This window comes from Anopheles gambiae, chromosome 3 (genome assembly GCF_943734735.2).
Source record: "Anopheles gambiae chromosome 3, idAnoGambNW_F1_1, whole genome shotgun sequence".
NCBI lineage: Eukaryota > Metazoa > Arthropoda > Insecta > Diptera > Culicidae > Anopheles > Anopheles gambiae.
This window is the reverse complement of record NC_064602.1, coordinates 12,465,092-12,484,588: the sequence shown is the minus strand read 5'-3', so window position 1 is coordinate 12,484,588 and position 19,497 is coordinate 12,465,092. Positions and strand designations below refer to the sequence as shown.

At 44.8% G+C, this 19,497-nt stretch overlaps 1 protein-coding gene across 7 annotated transcripts in view; it reads right to left on the bottom strand.

Annotated features, from left to right (window-relative positions):
* LOC5668232 (uncharacterized) overlaps nucleotides 1-19,497 on the bottom strand; it is a 153,329-nt gene that overhangs the window by 16,618 nt on the left and 117,214 nt on the right. For 6 of the 7 annotated variants that reach the window (XM_061662094.1, XM_061662095.1, XM_061662091.1 and 3 more), the window contains one exon: nucleotides 7,921-7,983. The exons of the other annotated variant lie outside the window; for it this stretch is intronic. In XM_061662094.1, the coding sequence (XP_061518078.1) occupies nucleotides 7,921-7,983 (63 nt within the window). The remainder of the gene's footprint in view (nucleotides 1-7,920; nucleotides 7,984-19,497) is intronic. 7 annotated transcript variants of the gene reach the window in all.

The window sequence follows — 19,497 nt, the reverse complement described above, 5'->3', positions numbered from 1 at the left end:
TCTGATGCAACTGTAAGTAAGACACCCACCGCAAAGGGGAAACTAAATGGATGCTTAACTACATCCACGGTACAGCTACCTGTCCTAACAGTGGCTCACCGTTTCCACGCTCTGGGCGAGTTTTGCACCTCCCCTTCAAACTCCCCATTTCAATCAATCATTCGGCTGCTTCCTGCCCAAACGGCACCACCGCCCGTTGGACAAGCGTTGCAGGAAGTCGCGACAACGACAACGATGGCAATTAGTTTCGGTTACGCCGTGAAACCGAAAGTTAGCCATCACTCAAACACCACTCAACAGTGCTCGCGGTTCCGTACAGGCCCCCAACGACATCTTTACTACGCCAGTTCCGCACGCAGTGATGAAACAATGACAACGGGCGGTGGCGGAGTGCTGTTGTTGTCGTTGTCGTCATGTCTGTCTTCCCCATCACGAAGTGCTCTGTTAATTGTTGTGGGGTCTGGAGATCTCCAGGGAACGGAACGCCAACTTCAAATTTACCTTCGCGTTTACCGCGTTGTATCATGTAACGCAGTCGGATGACTTGCCTTCTTGTCTTTCGGTCCTGGGTGGCCGGTCCCTGCCGTCTCTTATGAAACGCGCAACCAATCACCATCACGATTCCCTCTCCATGCCCGTATTTAGTAACGGTGGAGTAGAAGAAAAACACAAGAGGAGTATCCCTTATCCCAAATAGCTCCAAAAATGCTACGCTTCTTTCCACAGTTAATTACCATGCCTCTTCCGTTTCTTCCAGCCATTGCCACGGCGCGGGTTTGGCAGCCTCTGTCACATGCCCCGAGTACCACCAACTGAACGGAACCACGGTGTAAGTGTTGTTGATATTGTCGTTTGTTGCGCTTCTGTTTTCGAAAGGTGTCTCATTTCCCCAATCGGTTTGTGTCCCACCAGAGAGGGGAGACATGATTTTAATTTTGCCTCACATCAATTACCACGCACACTGATAGCTTCCGATACGGAGCACCGGTGTTTTAGTACCGGAGAAATTTGAAACCATTTTCCAATGTTTCCAAGTGAGACACAGGGTAGGGCAACGGCTTAATGTGTTCGCTGTTCGCTGTGGAACGGGTAAGAAGAGTAAGTAGGCTCGCGGTACTCCAAAAGCCGGATATATCTGTAACCAGCACCCAGGAAGGCAGAGATCCCGTCGGGTACACATCGAAATCCGTTGTGGGCAGGAAGTAAACTGTTGTTTTAAAGAACAGCTCATCTCCGAGGCGCACTATGAGGTGATACTGGGCAGCGGGTACGAGAGACAGCAGACATCATTACAAAGATGCACACATCCCCGTTACATTAGTTCTTACAACAACGACGTAGGAAAACAATCTAAAATAACAAAAAACAATGCAACAAGTAGCCGGAGAGGGCAAAAAACGCTCCATACCATGTCTGAAACACACCAGAAAGGGATGTTTTTCTAACCGAGCAAGGTGCACGCCATTACACCGGATCTCCTCGGAAACTGGACCAAATGTGCATCCTTGCAGCGGGGTAGTGTTACCAAGGCGCCCATCCGTTTCTTTTGCACGAGAGGCGCTAATAATATTCAGCATACAGCATTCGAGCAACTCAAAAACACAAAAAGATGAATAGAACGGCCAAAAATAACACCCCTTTTTTCATGAACCTCTCATACCCACATACATCCGGCACACGGGTCTCTGGGAAGTGTCGAGGCAGAAACAGAACCGGTCAAGATTGAACGACCATCAGGTCGGTCCGTCTACTGTCGGAAGTTGTGCCTGGGCGGGCGACATGTGGTATGGTGGCCCAGAGAATTCGGACGGGTTCATTTTGTGTTAGTTTGTTGCAATCGTATTTTATTGCTTGCAGCTCAAACTCCAACTGCAATGGCAGTGCAGTGTGTGGTTGATGCAGCTCTGGTAGCGCCAGTAGCAACTCTCACCCACAGCTATCCCTTCATTCTCGACAACGTGAGACGCTTTCTTTTAAGACGTCGCGAGATTGGAATGTGCATCGCACGCAGTGGGTTTTCCGATTGCATCACGGCGTGTATCGGCAGTGATCGACGGATGGAGGTGTCGTACCCATAAAACTTCCGTACAAACAACAAATATCTAAAGCAGCTCCCCCGAACTCCCAGTTTGCTCAATATTACCGGCCTGGGGTTATTTCAATGCGAGGGATCAAAGCTTAAATCGGTGGTGTTCTTGCTGCTTTTTGATGTGAAGTCAAAGGTTGCAGTGATTCGGAAGCAACGCATTCCACCAAATTAAATCCACACACATAATACCCGGATTAAACTGAACCTCTTCTTTTCTCTCCCTCTACAGTTCTTATGGTTGATTGTACGCACGGAAAGATTTTTTGTCCTTGTTGTTAGAGTCCAAGTTTCACCAATCCAACACACAACCACCGTACCGTATCTGACAAGCCGATACGATGTGCGGATCGATGATGGGTGGCTGATTTTAATTAAATGTTTTAGCACGGTTCCGCGAGGTTTAGGAACAACAAAAAATAATACATGCACACATACACAAACACATCTACAATAATTTACCGCTTGTTGCTTCTCATTCGTATGATTTATACTTTTTTGTGTCTACTGACTACTTCCTTCCTACCCTCGTACTGGTACTCATCACACCTCGCAATTGCGAAGCTGTTTGAGCGCATGTTTGCCATTTTTTGCGTTTGCCGCGATATGATTGCGAGAAGAAAAATCAAATGCCAGAGTCCAATATGTCCAATTCCAAGCCTATCCCTCCCTACCCTCGCTTTTGGCGCGTGATTTATTGAGCTCAATCAATGGAGAGAGAAACGGCGTGAGGATCTTTTTTGCGGTGTTTGATTTTTTTTATTTCACCTCCAAACTCACTTTCTCTACCCGTTTGGGGGGAAGAAATGTAGCAATTGTGGAGGGAAAATTTTGCAAACTTTCGATTTGCGGTAGTGATTGAAATAGGATTGTGAGAAGAACCTGATGCAGAAACTTAAGCTGTTGAATTTGTAAAGATGGGCATATCCCGTACATCAAATTAGATATTATTTAGCTTCGTCCAAATCAATACATTCACGGTCATCATACTCTTGACTAAATACAAAAAAAAAAATGAAAGTATGCATATTAAAATGCGATAAATCATTTCAAAAATTTAACTAACGCTTCATTTTTGCTTTTTTATTAAAAAAAACAAACCTACGAAATTCATGTACCTTTTCACAAAGGGAACTAAGAAAGGTAAATAACTCCAGAGCAGGATATACCTTTTATAGGTACATATCTGAAACAATTGCCAAAGGTATATAAGCAAAGGAATGCTTAAGGTACACGTCCCATGTATTGGGAAGGAAAGTACCCTAAAGCCAAAAAAATGTTGTATTGATGACTCATGCCTTAAATAATCCAAAAAAGCCTCAATAATCTGATCGAAAATTGTTCCTCTCCATACTCCAAACTATTTCTGAGTATTTGTTACATTCGTTGATGTTAAGCAGCATTGATCTATTTTATAATATCACCATCACTATCACCAACAGCGTATCTAAGCAAAGATCAAACGTTTCCATCTCCTCAACTCACCATGAACTCTGCCCCAGACATCAGAGAACGTTTCACACAAATAATGATCCAACTCCAACAGTTCCAAGCAAATGTAGTGGCCTCACAGCAGTCAACTGTCGAAAGTGAATAAATCCTACTCCCCGACTAACTATGCTCCATTTCAGCAGAACGAAAATTCCTATACCATTGGGATCATAAAGCTCTCCGCAAACCGTGAGCCGCTCGTCTCATCCTTATCTCGTACTCCAAATGGACACCCGCCCGCAGGATAGGCGTGTGCGTGAGTACGATAAATTCACAGCAAATGCGATAATCCACCGCGCCAAGCCTGTCCTGCTGATGAGCTGACCTCACCAATCATGCCGGCTACTTGACCAGGTCCGGGGCCCGGGTCCGTCCATCGCGCCACGCCGGCACTAATTAATTCAACAAGCTATCGTTTCCGTTTTTTGCTCGCCCAGTAGCGTCGCCTACTTCAATGCGGTTGCTTTCAAGTGGAAGTCCTATCTCGAGGTCGAGCACTGTATTTTCCCCCATTTCCACTGCGGATACAACCGGGGGTATGGCAGTTCGTTTGATATGACTGTGTGGGTCGATGGGGTATGCAAAAATATCAGCACATCACTCCAAATATTTCAAATTAGCTCTCGACAGGATAGTGCAAAGAGTGTTATTGCGTTTCACGCTGATGCTTGGCTTCAATTTAGAACGGACAGTTTAGTGTTGGAATTGCAATCGTTATGGCTTTGTTCTCACCGAAACTGAGCACCCAAACATTTGATGCGAAAGTCCCTTTTCTTTATGCATAGTTACAACGGACTGGCTCGGTAGAAATCATTGGGTTTTGCGCTGTCAGAAATGAGTAATGTGGTACTATGGTTGCGGTTGTTGCAAAGGGAAATGAATAGAATTAAAACATTATTCCACCAGGAGTACACGATCAGTATGATGAGTGAATAACATGAATCTCAAGCGGCATTGCTCATCGCGGCGTCTGGTTTGTGTAACTCTGTAATTCACTTTGGCATGTACATGTTCGGGAACCAACCAGAATCACATCATTATTGGTTGCGGTCCACGGATGTATGCTGAAGTAAATGTTCGGAAAAGAACCGTTAAAGAATGATTTTGGTTTGTGTATTTTACCATCATTACATCTCAATGACAATGCTACAAATCAAGTCATTTTCCAATGTTTGTGAGGGTATTATACTTTTACTCAGAGAAAATATACGCCACAAAGACAAACAAGCACACGAGTACGAGTTTTTTGTCAAAGAGCTCTCGTGCATGGTGAAAATATCGCATGAAAAATCGCATTCAGTTTTTCATCGGTTGATCGTATGGCGGCTTTTACAAAAAAAAAGCAAGCGCGTGGTTCAGTCAGCTGCTACCATATATTGCGCAGTTTCAATACAGTTTTTATTCATCTCAAGGTGAGGTGAAAACATCACGAGCAAGACATTTTAACGGCAGAACCAGATCTAAATGGAATTCAGAAAGGATGAAAACCCACCATACTGGTTTAAAAATTGATTGTTAATTTTTTTAAAGAATTGATTAATTTTAGTTAATAATACAACTAAACATAACAAACAACTTAATTTGCTCAAATAGCTCAAAACGTACAGAAAATGGAATATAACTCAAACTTACATCACCACAACGGATGCCGACTGGTAGTAGTAGCTTGTGTTTATTCAAACAATATCCGTACACTACCTCTTCTGGCACCAACACAGTCAAACTGACAATAAAGAAAACAACCGGTTCACTTGGCCATAAATTAAAAATACCTTTCAATCTCTCCGTACCCCGTTGAGACGTATGAATCACTTAATTCGTTCCAACAACAAACTTCACTTGCACATCCATTAATGTCTCGGGACTGCCGAAATAAATTAGATCCGGCTCCCAGTTTGCGCGGGGAAGTAGTGTGCGCGACGGACAAGTAGCATTTAAAATGTAAACAACACACGCGCCTCTTAACTACCAACCGATCTGTCAACCGATGTCAAGTTCACGCACCCGCAAACGATCTTCTTTTTTTTGCGCAAAACACGAGTCGAAGGCGCCACCGCACGCGACAACACACGTTGGAAAATCGCGAAAATCTGGTCGTCTTGAGGAGCACCCAGTACGCGGGTACTTTGTGTGGACCCGACCGTCTCGTAAGCAAATGTGAAACTGAAACATTTCACCGCCAGTGCTCGTCATCATCATCGCCGTCACTATGGGCCAGCTGGGGGAGGGCGCAATAGTTCTCAGCTTGCGCATTTCGTATTCCCGCTCACTGGGAGTTCACTCATAATTATAATAAACTGTCCTCTCTAGATCGCGAGCATGAGTAGGAAGATTTTTCTCACCCAGTCCGAATGGAATAACCGTTTGCATCGGACATTGGGCATAACGATCGCTCCGGAGAGACATATTGAGTTTGGTGAAAAAGGATTGCGCGCGCGTTCGCATCAGCTGCTGGCTGTGTCCGTGAGTCATGCGCAGCGTTCGCAGCCGGGAATTGATGCGTCCGCGCCAGTGGTTGCCTCACTCAGCTCTGCTGCTGCAGCTCCCAGACTCCCCCTAGAGGTTTGCAAAGAAACTGGGAATCGTATGGAAGGCAGCAAAACAAGAGAGAGAGAGTGAACCAGAGGCAGCCAAAACGGGTGAATCTAAATATAAATAAACTCTGACGCTTTATAGCTCCCAATAGAAGGGGGAGGGGGGAGGGGGGGGGGGGGGGTGTCAGACGCGTAGGGCACGACTACCATTAAATTGGTAGTGTCTCGCGACAAGTTAGTCGATATGAACAGTGCAGTGGCGATGTTAAAACGATACTCTTGTCGTGTTTTTTTAATTGATGGAAAACGATATGCCTACAATGTTTCGTCTGATTATTTATTCTCCCTCAAGGGAGAGAGGAATAAAAACGTCTCACCCAAGGGAATGATGTAAATCATCTGCATAGAGAACGCCCTGCTTGACCTCTTTCGTGCACATGCTGCTTAAGTACACAATTTAGACAAATTCACACGGAACTGCTGTTCCTGAAATAACTAAATCTGTCAGCGAGCGTGTTACTCAAACAAAGCTTCATTGGGTTCACCATTTGCTCAAGGTCATAAAAAACATGAGCTAATATGCCATCTCAACTATCTCACTATCCTCGTTTTGGAACCACTTGTTGCCTATTCGCTACTCTTTTAATGATGCGTTGGAATTGGATCCTACGATTCTACTGACAAGCAATCTGATCTCCATATGGTAGCCACACGACACGAGATTGAATAATCGTCGACGGAGGGCCACAAGTGAAATTTATACTGAAACTCTAGTTTCCACACTGGGGTCTATTAGGCGTTTGATCTTCGCCAACTTTCAGCCATCATCGAGGGATGTTTGGATGATGACGAAAGCCTAGGACATTGATGCTTTTGTTTGGATAGATGTGAAGTTTTGAATATTTACTATCGCTGGAGGAAGTTGAATCCATCAAATCATCTTCAACCGATTTCAGGTCCAACTTCTTGCAAAACGAGGTACACATTTGAAGCTTCAGAGCATCTGCATCAGAATAACTAAAGATCAAACAGATTTGCTTCCGGAAAACTTGCTCAACATCTATAAGGTTCCAGTGCGTAAGGCCACTTAGCTGCTTGTGTGCTTGTAGAGGTAAAGACGGCATAGAAAGATAAAGATCGGCAACATACATGATGATGGCACCATACGAAACTCATCTGCAAGATCGATCGGGTGTAATAGTACGCAATGCCGTTTCTACGCTCCACCTTGGACCGAAAACAACAACACTTGCCAGTATGTTGGAGAGAAACGGACATATTGGAAAGTTAGAGTAGCAGCAAAACACAAAAAAAAAACAACACAAAATCCCAAACCAATGCCATTCGTTGGCGTCCGAAACCCGCGCCCTCTAGGCCCCGCCGGCTGGCTGCCGTCTCGTTTAGCAGCAGCAGCAGCTGGAGGCAGCAGACACCCAACGGCAGTGCGGACGGTGAGATGGTGGGCCGGTGTCGGCGGTACCGGTCGCGACAGTCCGACCCGGCAGAATTATGCCACCACCGCCGCCGCCGATGCTGATGGCCGTGGCGCATCTGCGCAGACGCCACCACCACGCCGGAATGATGATGCTGCTGCTGTGTGATGCCATTTTCTGCTTTTGGCTTTTTTCTATTTATTCTAAACTCTTGCAGCACTGCAACGATGCAGTTCTACTTAACTAATAGCTATGATATCATTCGCATTGTGTAGGGTAACGCAACCGTTAGAACGTCCGAGGGAGATAGTGAGCAGGACATTGGAATTGCATCAATTGAGACCTTGAGAGCGAAAGTGGAAAAGGAAAAAAATACCTCCATTGATGCTGTTTTCCTTGTTGGCTTCCTTATCTTTCAGGAGATGGGCCGCAAGCTTACCTGCAATTACAGAAAAAGGAAAATATATTTGTTAGTAAGAAGTTGTTGCAAAATAAAGACCAAAAAAGTGTACGCAAAAGTCGCTCTAATACGTTTAATTAACCGCATGGGGACAATATGCGGGTAACCCAAATTGAATCCACGCCTAGAAGGCTTTTCTCCTCCAATAGTGGCCCACTTTTTCGGCGAAACCGCAACATAGTTTTGCCAAAAGAAAAGACCCAAACAAGCACACACACACAGCACCTGTGCCTGCCTTTTACTCAACTCATTTAGGGCAATCGATCCGAGGCCCACATTACAGTCCATCGCCGGGGTGGAAATTCGATCGACAGCGAAATCCCCTTCTCCAATGCACCACCATAGTTCCCTCTTTTGTGTCCCAATTTCATTCATTCAGGCCGTTCTTTTATGACGGAACGGCGGACGCCAAGCGGTGCCTTTGGCGAGATGTAATAATGAATGTATGAGAGAATGTGCCAATTTTATTACAAGGCTTCTTTTCGTTTTTTTTTGGGCCATGCGAAACGCGTGTAAGTTTTCACATGATCAGAATGTTTGCAGCAAAAAGCGCTCTCTCTGGCCGGGTTTTAGTTTTCAACACGCGATGCCCTCTGTAAGAGTAATTAATTTTTATGCAATGAGACGCTTCATCTGTGTTGTTTTTATCGCCTTATCTCATCAGAGACTAACGTGTTTGCTTTTTCGTTTTTGGGTAATGTTACACACCCGAATGCAACTGCATTATGAAAGGGCAAATTCACAGCATCAGCGCATAAACCTACGTTCGTCATTTTTTCGTGGCTTTTCACTTCGCTTCGAATTTAACCCATGTAGCATGTAATGATTATTAACAAACGGAAAGCCCTCACATTGCTTCTTCTCCCTTTGCAGTGTTCATTAAAAAAAACCGCAAAAGTGAAATTAAACAAACAGACACCCTCCGTGCGAGGCAGCGCGTACACGCAAAGATGCACTTACGCATCATCAGCGCACAGTCACAATAAAAAAACACACACACATCTCTCCATCACTTCCCCTTTCCTCCCCCGGGTTGTACCTACTTTTCGCAAGATTTCGTTTGGCTTTCTTCCACGGAATGAGATAGATTAATGAATTCATTACGGCGGCGAGACGGCTGCTTCACCACCACTAGCACGGTTGACTTCCAATATGCACGCAATCTTTTTTTCAACGTTGTCTGCACGCCTCAAAAAGCAAAAAGAAAAAGATCACAATCTTTCCCTATGCTGGAGCCACTGCAATCGACCCGGGTTTTTAATTGTCTGACGCGTTCTGACGGCCGGAGACAACCGACGAAGAGGGTCAGCAGAAGAACGTCAATGCACTTTACTGCTCTGCCTGCCGGCGACCTGCAGTGGCTAATAAAACGATACACTTGTTTAACGCCAATTACAAAACAAGCCAGGAACTTGGTAATGTGGCGAGACACACAAACTTCAACAAAATGGGTCACAAATCACGCAAAGTCCGTCCAGAAATTCGCTCAATGTTCGCTGCCGTGAAATTGGTGCACCGGAATCGATTTGCGATTTTCAACCGAATCAGCTGGCAAGGGTGCGTATCACGTGCACCATTTTCCAGCAAAACCACCGGACACACACCAATATCCTCTTTACTCGATTGTTGAACTATAGAATGCTTTATTGCAACACGAAACGTTCAGGAAGCAACTCTTGCACAATTGCACAGACACCGCGAAACGAACGGAACGCGTCTTCGTGTGGAAAAACAAAAGTCAGTCCACCATTGCACAGAAGGAAAAAGGACACCCGTACGTTGGATTTTGACAGCAGTGACACATCCGCAACGGAGTAGGCAATGGTGTACAGTCGTCGGCACACCACACCACCAAAGCGGTAGGTTTGATTGTGTGAGGCTACGCGCTCTTGTTGCACACAGCCGGAGACGTGGTTGCTGCTGCTGCTGCTACAGTAGTGTTTGTGACTAGCCCCGGTTTCCATGGGCGCCCTCGACCGTGTGTTGGTCTCCCCAAACACGGTCCTTCTGGTGGAAAATAGGACGAAGAAGAGCCTCCCGGCTTCCCTTTCCATACAGTTCACAAACACCACATACACAAACACACCAGCGCTTGAGACGTGAATGCATCCAAGCACTCCCTTTCCCTTTTGGGGTAGGGCAGGGGAAACAGCAACCCAAGCAGGGAGGAAAACCCTGCCCACTGTGACAGAAAGAACCCTTCACTTTTGGACTGCCAGCGGGGTGGTTGGAGTTTGCAAGTGGAAATTCGGCGAACGCAAAAAGTGGGGTGGGAAAAGCGACCGAAAATACGGTGGCAATTGTGTGCGCGCGCACCAGCACTTGGGAAGAGAGAGAGAGAGAGCACCGACCGAATGGAAACGAATTCGTATGGCTAAAAGGGAATGAGGGGTGATGGGAGGAAAGGATAAAACATGTGCAAGGGCGCTCTATCGAATCGAGCCGAGAAGACGAACCCAGCGTTTTGTGATGGAAATCTGTGCACGCAAGGAGGCACCCTTCTTCCCGGCAGCGATGAGTCATCATCGTCGCATTTGCCGCTTCCTTGCCGCTCTCTCTAGGTTTTTTTTTTTGTTGAGAGAGAGAGGATTAGTGTTTCTCCGTGTTTTGTTGGTTTTCCGAAATAAAACGGAGCGGTGGAAAATTCGAGCAAAAAAAAGAATGCCGAGAATATTGATGCAAGAAGCTGTATGTGGAATCGACGACAACTTGTCGCTGGGGTACAGGGTGACCCTTTACGGTAAGATACATTTTAGAAATTGTTGGACTATAGAAGGACAATATTTAAAGTAAAATATGTAAAGTATAATTGCATTCAAATATCTCTTGCTTTACTATGCATTATCCAGATGCTCATGGAAAATAATTAACATTAAACGTTTTTGTTGTATCATAAATCGCCTAGACTAGCATATTGCAATTCAATATTGATAACAGATTACAGAGCCGATTCAGGGCTTTAAACCCATATTTATGACAAAGCCATTTTTGACATCTTTTTATCATTTTAATTACATTAAATCACTACTATCTTAGTCACATTTCATAATTAGGCACACCAAAGAGTCGAGTGGAATATCCGATAAATAATATTGAACATATCTCAGAAAATGATGGTACAAGGCAACATTAAAAATGAGACGAAAGTTATATTATTCGGACCACTGTAGTAACGCAAAATGTAAAATAGAATAGAATGGTACAGCCATGCTTTGATAAATCTGTCTTTGTATAACATCTTTAGCAAAATACGAATATATAATCCATTACTTCTCTTTTGCAGTGCTACAACCGATATTACAAATCTTTAAGATATTTAAAGCTATATACAAAGCATTCCGTTAATAGGTCCCTCGACAATACGCCCTATAAATCTGAACTGACGAGGTCTTTTCCGCAAACGTCTCATGGTGCTGCCGTTACCTTCGCCCACATTCGCTCACGTGTGTATAGTGGGACATCGCCACGGGCATCTCACTGATCACATCAGACAAGGTTGTACCAACGGACTGTCGGCGACCATCAGTCTCTCCCTAAACTATTCGTCTCACAGGATTTGATGAATTTCTAGGAACATGCTTAAATAAGAAAGATCACCCTGAAAACAAAGTTGGACCACTTTCACCACCATTACCATCGCTTCTAAGTAGAACACATATCGAAACTGCATTGTTTGCCCCATTCAAATGACCACCCATGGTCACGATGCGTAGCAAATTCCCTCTTTACTACCGATCGTGTTTGAAACAACAGCAAGCTTTTGCTTAAACACACACACCAATCATTAAAAATGATGCACCCCTGAATGGATTGGCTGTCTAATAGAGCGTGAAATACCAAACACACACACACACACACACACACACACACACACACACACACACACACACACACACACACACAACACGGTGGGTGGGTGCACCAGCCTTTGCCAGCAATGCCGCCAATGAACTGCAATCGAGTTTCCGTGAGGAATAATTAATTTATCGGGGTCGGGGGCGGTACTCGCTGCGGTCGCGAGAGATCGCGTAATTTTGCAAACGGCAAATTTCAATGCTCAACCCCCTCTGTGCGATGAAGGGAGTGGAAGTGAGCGGTATCGAAACGTATACGCAAAAGATGCGCCCCTAATGTTACAAACAAAGTTGCAAGGTAGCAAATGCCGAATTTGAATGTGCTCGGTTGATGTAGTTCGGTGAGCTCAAACAAATCGTTCGTTGTTTGTTTGCTAATGCTCTTCCATTTCATAGATATGTCTTATACAAAAATACTCTGTTGGATTTGGATTTAACATAACATAACAAGACATAATAGAAAGAATAAATTATTCACATATTAAAGACAAACAGAGCTCAAATTCTTGATATACTTTAACGCAACGTCGAATATTTGGATTTTAAAGGTAAATTTCGGGTTTCCTAACGTAAGCAGAAGACAACAACCACATCGTATCATTAAAATCCGACATTCAGAAGGCCATTTTGTCTTTTTGTGTCCCAACCACCCGATTCACGTTAACGATTACATCAAGTACCGAACAATTGAGTGCGACAAGCAACTATACAACCATAATCGTACCTTTCAATGGTTTCTCCATTCGTGCAATCCCTTTTTACTCGAGAGCCTGCTCGTCGTCTGGGTTTTAACGATCAACGTCAATGGTACATCACGCGTCGTCGTGAACCTCAGAGAACGTTCCCAACCTTGGAGCTCCCAACCATTTTATCGATTCACAGCGGCGGAATCGTCGATTGAATCATTCAAATGACAGTGTGCCTTCCTTCCTCCCAAAGCCCAAAGCTTGGGAGGCTCTTCTTCTACTCTCAGCCCGACCTACCATCATAATGACCAACTTTCCCGCAAAAGGCAAATAATTACAGCTCAAACGAATGAACGTACGCTCTCTCCGCCGACGAGAGGAGGGATATTGATTGTCATTACCTTTCAGCTTCTTCGGAACCTTGAGCGAGCTCCAGAGGTGTGCCGTCGTCGGGGCGGCCGGTTTCTGCACCACCAAGGCATACTCGGGCCCATTGCGGCAGAGGTCAAAGTCAGTGCCGTTCGTTGATTTGAGCTTGTTCAAGCGGTTCTGCTGATCGCAGAAACGGTTGCTACGCTTGAGCTCCTCCTCCAGCAGCAGCGCATCCTGCAGCCGGGTCCTGGCCGCGATGCTGCCGGCCAGGTCCGCCGACCGGTGCCCGTTCTTCACGCCGAGCTCGTTGTGTCCAACGAGTTCCGTGCGGGTGGATGGTGGTGGCGATGACGATGCGATCGTGGTCAGCTGATGCTGCAGTTTGGCCGGGACCGACTTTTTGCTCCCGGCAGTCGTCACCAGGCGTCCCATCGTGTCGACCCTTAGCAGGTGGTGCTCGAGATAGAGCGCTTCCTTTGCGGTACACATGTTACTATTACTGTCGGGCACGTTACCACTAGCACTTGTACCACTTGCACAACGACCTGCAGCATAATTCGTGTACGCCTGTCGCACTTAACCGAGGGGTCCGTGTGGTCCCTCTTGTTGGGTTTTGCACACTCAACACAACAAAACGTTCTAAGTTATCGGCTGGAATATATGTAACGCAAGCAAACAGGTAACATCGAACTGTAGCACTTTTCAAACACACCTTGTTAGAGGAGCCTGTGTGTGTGTGTGTGCAGGCGGAAAAACAGACGAGAGAAAACGGAATAAACACCCAGAAATATGGAACGACCCACTAAAACCAACCACCGCCACCAATCAATCAAGTGGGTCGAGCCAGACACTGAAACACTGCCACAGCTCCAAAGAGTGTGGCGCACGGTAAAGAAATTCGGGACACTTCAGCCGACACATGCGCACGCACCCCAAAAACACACACTAATTCCCCCACCGGGGGGTTCGGGGAATGGAAAATGGATCTTTTGGGAAATTGGATCCAATTTTGCACCAATTTCCGGCACTACACCGTACAGGCGGCGGTGGAAGTAGGTAGCAACACTAACCTGCACTAACTTCCCTTCTTCGTTAAGCTCCCCTTTTGCTCCTGCTGTCTGTGTGCCTGTGTACACAATTCTACGCACTGCTCCCCCCCCAAAACTTGCTACACGCACAGTCGATTCACGCGCGCGCACACACAACAACCGTTTGTTGCGAGACGGTAATGAAAACTGAAGGCCTCACGGCTTTCTTGAGCACCTGTTTCATCCCCTCTCAAGCTCAATGCACGCGCCTCTCTTTGGAGTTTTGAAGTTTTTGCCGAGTGCTCTACCACTCTTGGTCCCGGCGGATATGCACAGCGCGGTTAAGACGGCGACGCATCGTTTGCGCTAGTGAGCGAGCGACTGAGCGTGAGGTGTGCGTGCGTACGAATCGCGACTACACAAACCGCCGGGCACCAATGTGAGAAACGTATGCGCTTACGTAGTCATTTGGGAGAACATTCGTCAATGGGAGAGAGAGAGCGAGTGTGTGTGTGTATGTTTACTGTCTCTTGAAGACTATTTTCTTGCTCAAAGCATACTTTGGTTTGTGGCGCATTAGGCACGTGCGAGGGGAACATTGCTTGCGCATTTAACGTAAATGCAATGAGTACGTGCGTTATGCTCCTATATCTTATTGAGGGTTCTTTTCAGTGCGATTTTTGGTGATTTGTTTCTACATCGTTGGAGGTCTAGCAGTATCTAGTGGTCTTAATAAACCTAACTTTCAGTTCCAACACTATCATAAGGCTTTGAAGGACCTAGACCAAATACAGTTGTTATTCCAAACAAGAATTGACTTTAACTTGGATTATATGCTGAAGGTGTGAAGATGTTTAATCTTATTGAAGAGATTGATCATCAAGATGACTTCAGATTATCAACGATCACATTTTAGGTCTGTCTTGTTTTTCTCAGCAAAAGCCTATTCTTATTTGTGAGAATCTAAACGGACACCTGAGTCTAAAATTCTAGGTGAACGTAAAGTAAAGTAAAGATTTGAAAGTAAAGTGAAAGTAAAGATTTATTTTCTTGGATGTTTGGCTCTGCCGTAGTCGCCAACTACATTTATAGACTCTGATGGAATTCTAATAAATCCCAAGTAATAATAGATCTTTTTAACAAGATGTCAGAAGAAATTGATGCTGAAAATGAAGAATTCATTACCAGCGGTTAAAGAGCCCCAGTTTATGATGTTCTTGATTATAGATGGACATTTTCTGTCGAATGTAACAGATGAAAGTTATCTCATGAAAGAAGAATCTGTTTCTAAAATTCTTCTATTAGTTGCTGTTTTGTCAAGGTTAAGCATCTAGTTACATCTACCAAACTGAAGTGAGACTATTGTGCAAGGGGTTGGAGTAGTAAACTCCAGGTTATGCTTAACAACATCTTAAGAGAATGTAGCTCTAGTTTGATGTAGTATCCGTATACATAGATATTATAATGGCAGGCTTATCTAGAATAGTCTATGGTGGAATAAGAGATAGTGCGCCCAAGGCTGATATTAGTAATCTAAGATCCCGATTCCTATGAAAGATTCCAATGTCAATTCTGGAATCTTAATCTTAATAGAAAACTCCAAATTTTACGACTTTTGAAAAAATTGTCTAAAATATTGGTAATTACCTTATCGGAATGGTCTAATGCATATTGTTTTTTAAAACTTACTGACACTTTCTACACTATCTCGTTACTTTATTCAGTAATAAGCTACTTCTGTTATAATGTTGCTGTCCCACTTGATCTCAGCCTTCACATCTTTCATAGATTCCCGAAACCGGCCGATATATTTTGGTACTTCAAAACCGGAACCAATCTCCAAAACCAAAGCCTACGCGCATCTAACGCATCACACAACCTGACGGAGTTTGCTGCGTGCAATCATCGCAACCGGCGGAAATTTGCAAACATAATTAGAGCAAAACCAAATTATTCACTGATGACCCCGTCTGGCGGGTGTGCTCGGTGTTTCGTACGCGATATCATTATCATCATTATCAATTTGGAAAATCACACGCGTACCAGGCTTTGAAAACAAAACAGCTATACCGATGAAAAAAAAAGACTCCCCACATCGAACTAAAAACTCGATCGAAATCGCACCCAGACCTCCGAGACCTAATCAAACCATCACCAGATTTCCAAATAATGGGCTCACCAAAATATCGGTTATCATAGAGCTCTGGTGGAAATCTGTCTGCCCTAGTCTAGCATTACGGCGAAACCGAAATGATCGAAATGGTGTGATAGTTGGGAGGTCCCCCCTCTCCTTTTCGGTGGACGATTTTCCACGGTTAAACATAATAATTTGCAAGCGAGGTGTACAAATTACTAGCGACCGATCAAATCGACCCTCGCCTGCATCACAATGTTTCGTTGATGATCGTTTGTGTGCGCATGTGTGTGAAATACACACATTTCTCCACATTCGATTTCACTGAGCACGAGTGGTGAAGAGAAGAAAAAATGTTCCAAAAAACCACACGTCAGTCATCGTCGTGTGCCGCCGTCATCAAACTTGAAGGAGTTGTTAGTTTAAACTTTGCCTTAATACGATCCCCGAATTCCTCGTTCGGCTTCCACCCTTCTGTCCTGCTGTTCAAACAAAACATATCTGCTAACATATCGTACCCTCGCGAGAGCAACAGAAAGAAAGAAGGCGCTTTTCATTCGATTAAATGCAATTTGTACGAAGCAAAAAGCTGTTAATTCGATCGCCCGAGCGCGAACATACCCGAGCGCGAGCGCTCACACACACGCCCGTGGCATAAATTCGTTATTAATCTTTCCTTTCAAACCCTCCGGTGGTGGCCGATTTCCTCAAAAAAAGCTGCCATTTAAAAAATTAAATTTCCAAAAGTAAATAACAAAAGATTTATCTGTCTGCCGTGCACGCGCCGTTCCTTCTGAGCACAGACAAAACGTTTGATTGACGGATAAGAGAAGTGGAAAGTGGAAAAGCTGCCCCCGAAGGGCGTGCAAATCGAAAAGCCATTCCATTACGACGAAAAAAAAAAACAAAATGAAATCGAAAAAGCCTACACTCGCAGCTGCTCAGATGATCTTTGCGTGATCAATCGCGCAGCCGAGGAGTAAAGCGCAAGGGCGCATCTCGAACGTTTGGCTCTTGGCGTCTTGGCAAGACGCGTTCGTGTTTAGAGCCTAATGCTCTAGCAGCTCGGGGCGAAAGTTGTTGGTGGTTTCCACAGCAGCGCAACGCGCGCGCATCAACAAAAGTAAAACCGATGCCGCGAGCTGCAGATAAATGCAATGATAAAGCGCATTAAATCATTGTTTCAGGCCCGGGCGGCTCCCAGTTTGGAGAAATCGGCGCAACCGCGCCTCGGGCTACCAAGGCTGCTCCTGCCCGGTACGCATCTTGGCGGACGCAACGCGTGTAATTGTTTTATTTTCGGGCTAGTGCGATATGAATATTTATGCTGAATGAAAACGGGAAACGGCTGGTGTCGTAATAGCGTGTGCTTTTCGTGCCTTTCGGGTGGAAATTGTCAACTGATGATGCACCGCAAACCACAATCGCCGGTTAGATAAACTGTTCGGGGTTCATTGTCCAGCGGTGCGATCTTACACTCATACTCATACTTACACCACTTTATCATTTTCACTTGCAATTTAAAGTCATAAAAAGATTGCAAGGGCGATTTACGGGCTAAAATAAAGCCATTTGGCCACTTAATGTTAAAGCGCCCTCTGGTGGGAAAAAACAGTCTCACTGCCAGTTTGAAGTAATTTCAACATAAACAATTGCTGGACGGTCGTTTTCGGCTCGTGATGAAAGGAGCCAAAAAACGAACTCACTTGCTTTGCTTCAACCTGGAGTAAAAGGAACTTGCGAAAAACAACACGCTCCCAACTACAGGCAAACATACTATTTCGGAACCCACCCCGTCGAAAGCGAGCACTGGCCACGTGCATAAAAAGTGTAGTAAAACCGCAACCAATCACCTACCGAACAATAAACAGCTCCGAATGGAGTGCTTCACTTGCAAAAAGGAGAGATACCGACTCGAGAACGACTTCAATCGAGACGACTTCAATGTAACGATCCCAAGCACAAACACACCAATCTGATGCGTTCGCACAGCAATCAGGTGTTGCTGGAAGATGCTGTGCCGTACGCCTGAAATGGTCTTAACATGCCAGACACCCAGGCGGACGGACAAGACAGACACCCTTTGCAAAACTGCCAAACCAGACAGCGCAGTGCAGGGGGGGCTGCCGATCTTTATCCAAATATTTACATTTTCGCGCATTGTGCCTTGAGGTGTTGTCGGCTTTTACATTTTGCACGGCTGATGATGGGTGCTTACGGGTGGTTTTCGCTTCTTCACTTGTTTAAATGTTGTCTGTGTGCTTTTCGTTTTGCCCGCCACTTCCGTCATCAATTATGATCAAGTATGAAAAAGGCGGGAATGTGTCTTGGGCTTCGTTATTAAAAGGCAACACACTCTATGCTTGCCAGCAGTTCATCGGCCAATCAGTTGCACACGGTGAATGTGTGCGGCATTCCGTGTTTTGTTATAATTTATACACAGTTTCATTACAACAAACAACGCCGTGCTGTCTTGAAAACACCTTTCGATGTTTAGAAAACTGTTTCAGTCCACGATGACACGCAGCACGGTGGGTATGGCTGTGGTAGTAGTGGTTTGTGTTAGTTAGGCAAGGCAAAATAAACTTCACCGGTGGAAGGAAAGTAAAAATCAACCATAAAAACATAAACCAGTTCGCACAGCTCAGACAGCTTACTACAGTGGAGGAAAAAGCATACTTCCTCCAGTGCCCTGGACGTCGCGTGGACACGTGCGATTTTTATTCCGCTTCTTGGGCCGTTTTTCTTTTCCAGCAACAGCAAATGGGTGTGCTGAATTTGTTCGTACGGCTAAAACGGTCGCTTGTTTAGCTTAATGAAAACGTTTACTTCTTTTTCGAACACCACAACACGCCGCTGTGAAATGCATGAATTCGAGGAAAGAGGGTGAGATGGTACAGTGCTGGAACCGAATCGAGCTCTGACAGTCTTTGATTGACTGCCGTTGGGCCGTCGCGCTGTGTGCGCGAGTGAGCCGAGGATGAGCGGAAGAAATATTTCCGATTTCATAGCATTCTTGTGATTTGTGACTTCCTGCTTATGGGTGCGGGTTGGGAAAATCAAGTCACACATATTTATGTAAATAAACAGGACACGAGTTTATCGAAACGTTGGTTCATTATATTAAAACTTCAAAGGTACTTGAATGGAAAGTTAGGAGGAAATTTGATCAACTGAAAATATTGTCCGAAGGCTCGATTTATCCATAGAAAAATACATTTCTAATGAATTACTGTCAAAGATTTGTTATCAATTTTACCAAATATTGCTTATTAATTTTCTAATTTATTTACTTCGAGATAATGGTGATAAATTGGATGAATGTATATCTTTCTAAACTATACTAAGAACAACATTATTACCTGTATATCATTGGCACATTAACAAATTCTACAAGAATCAAAGAATCTGTCACAAAA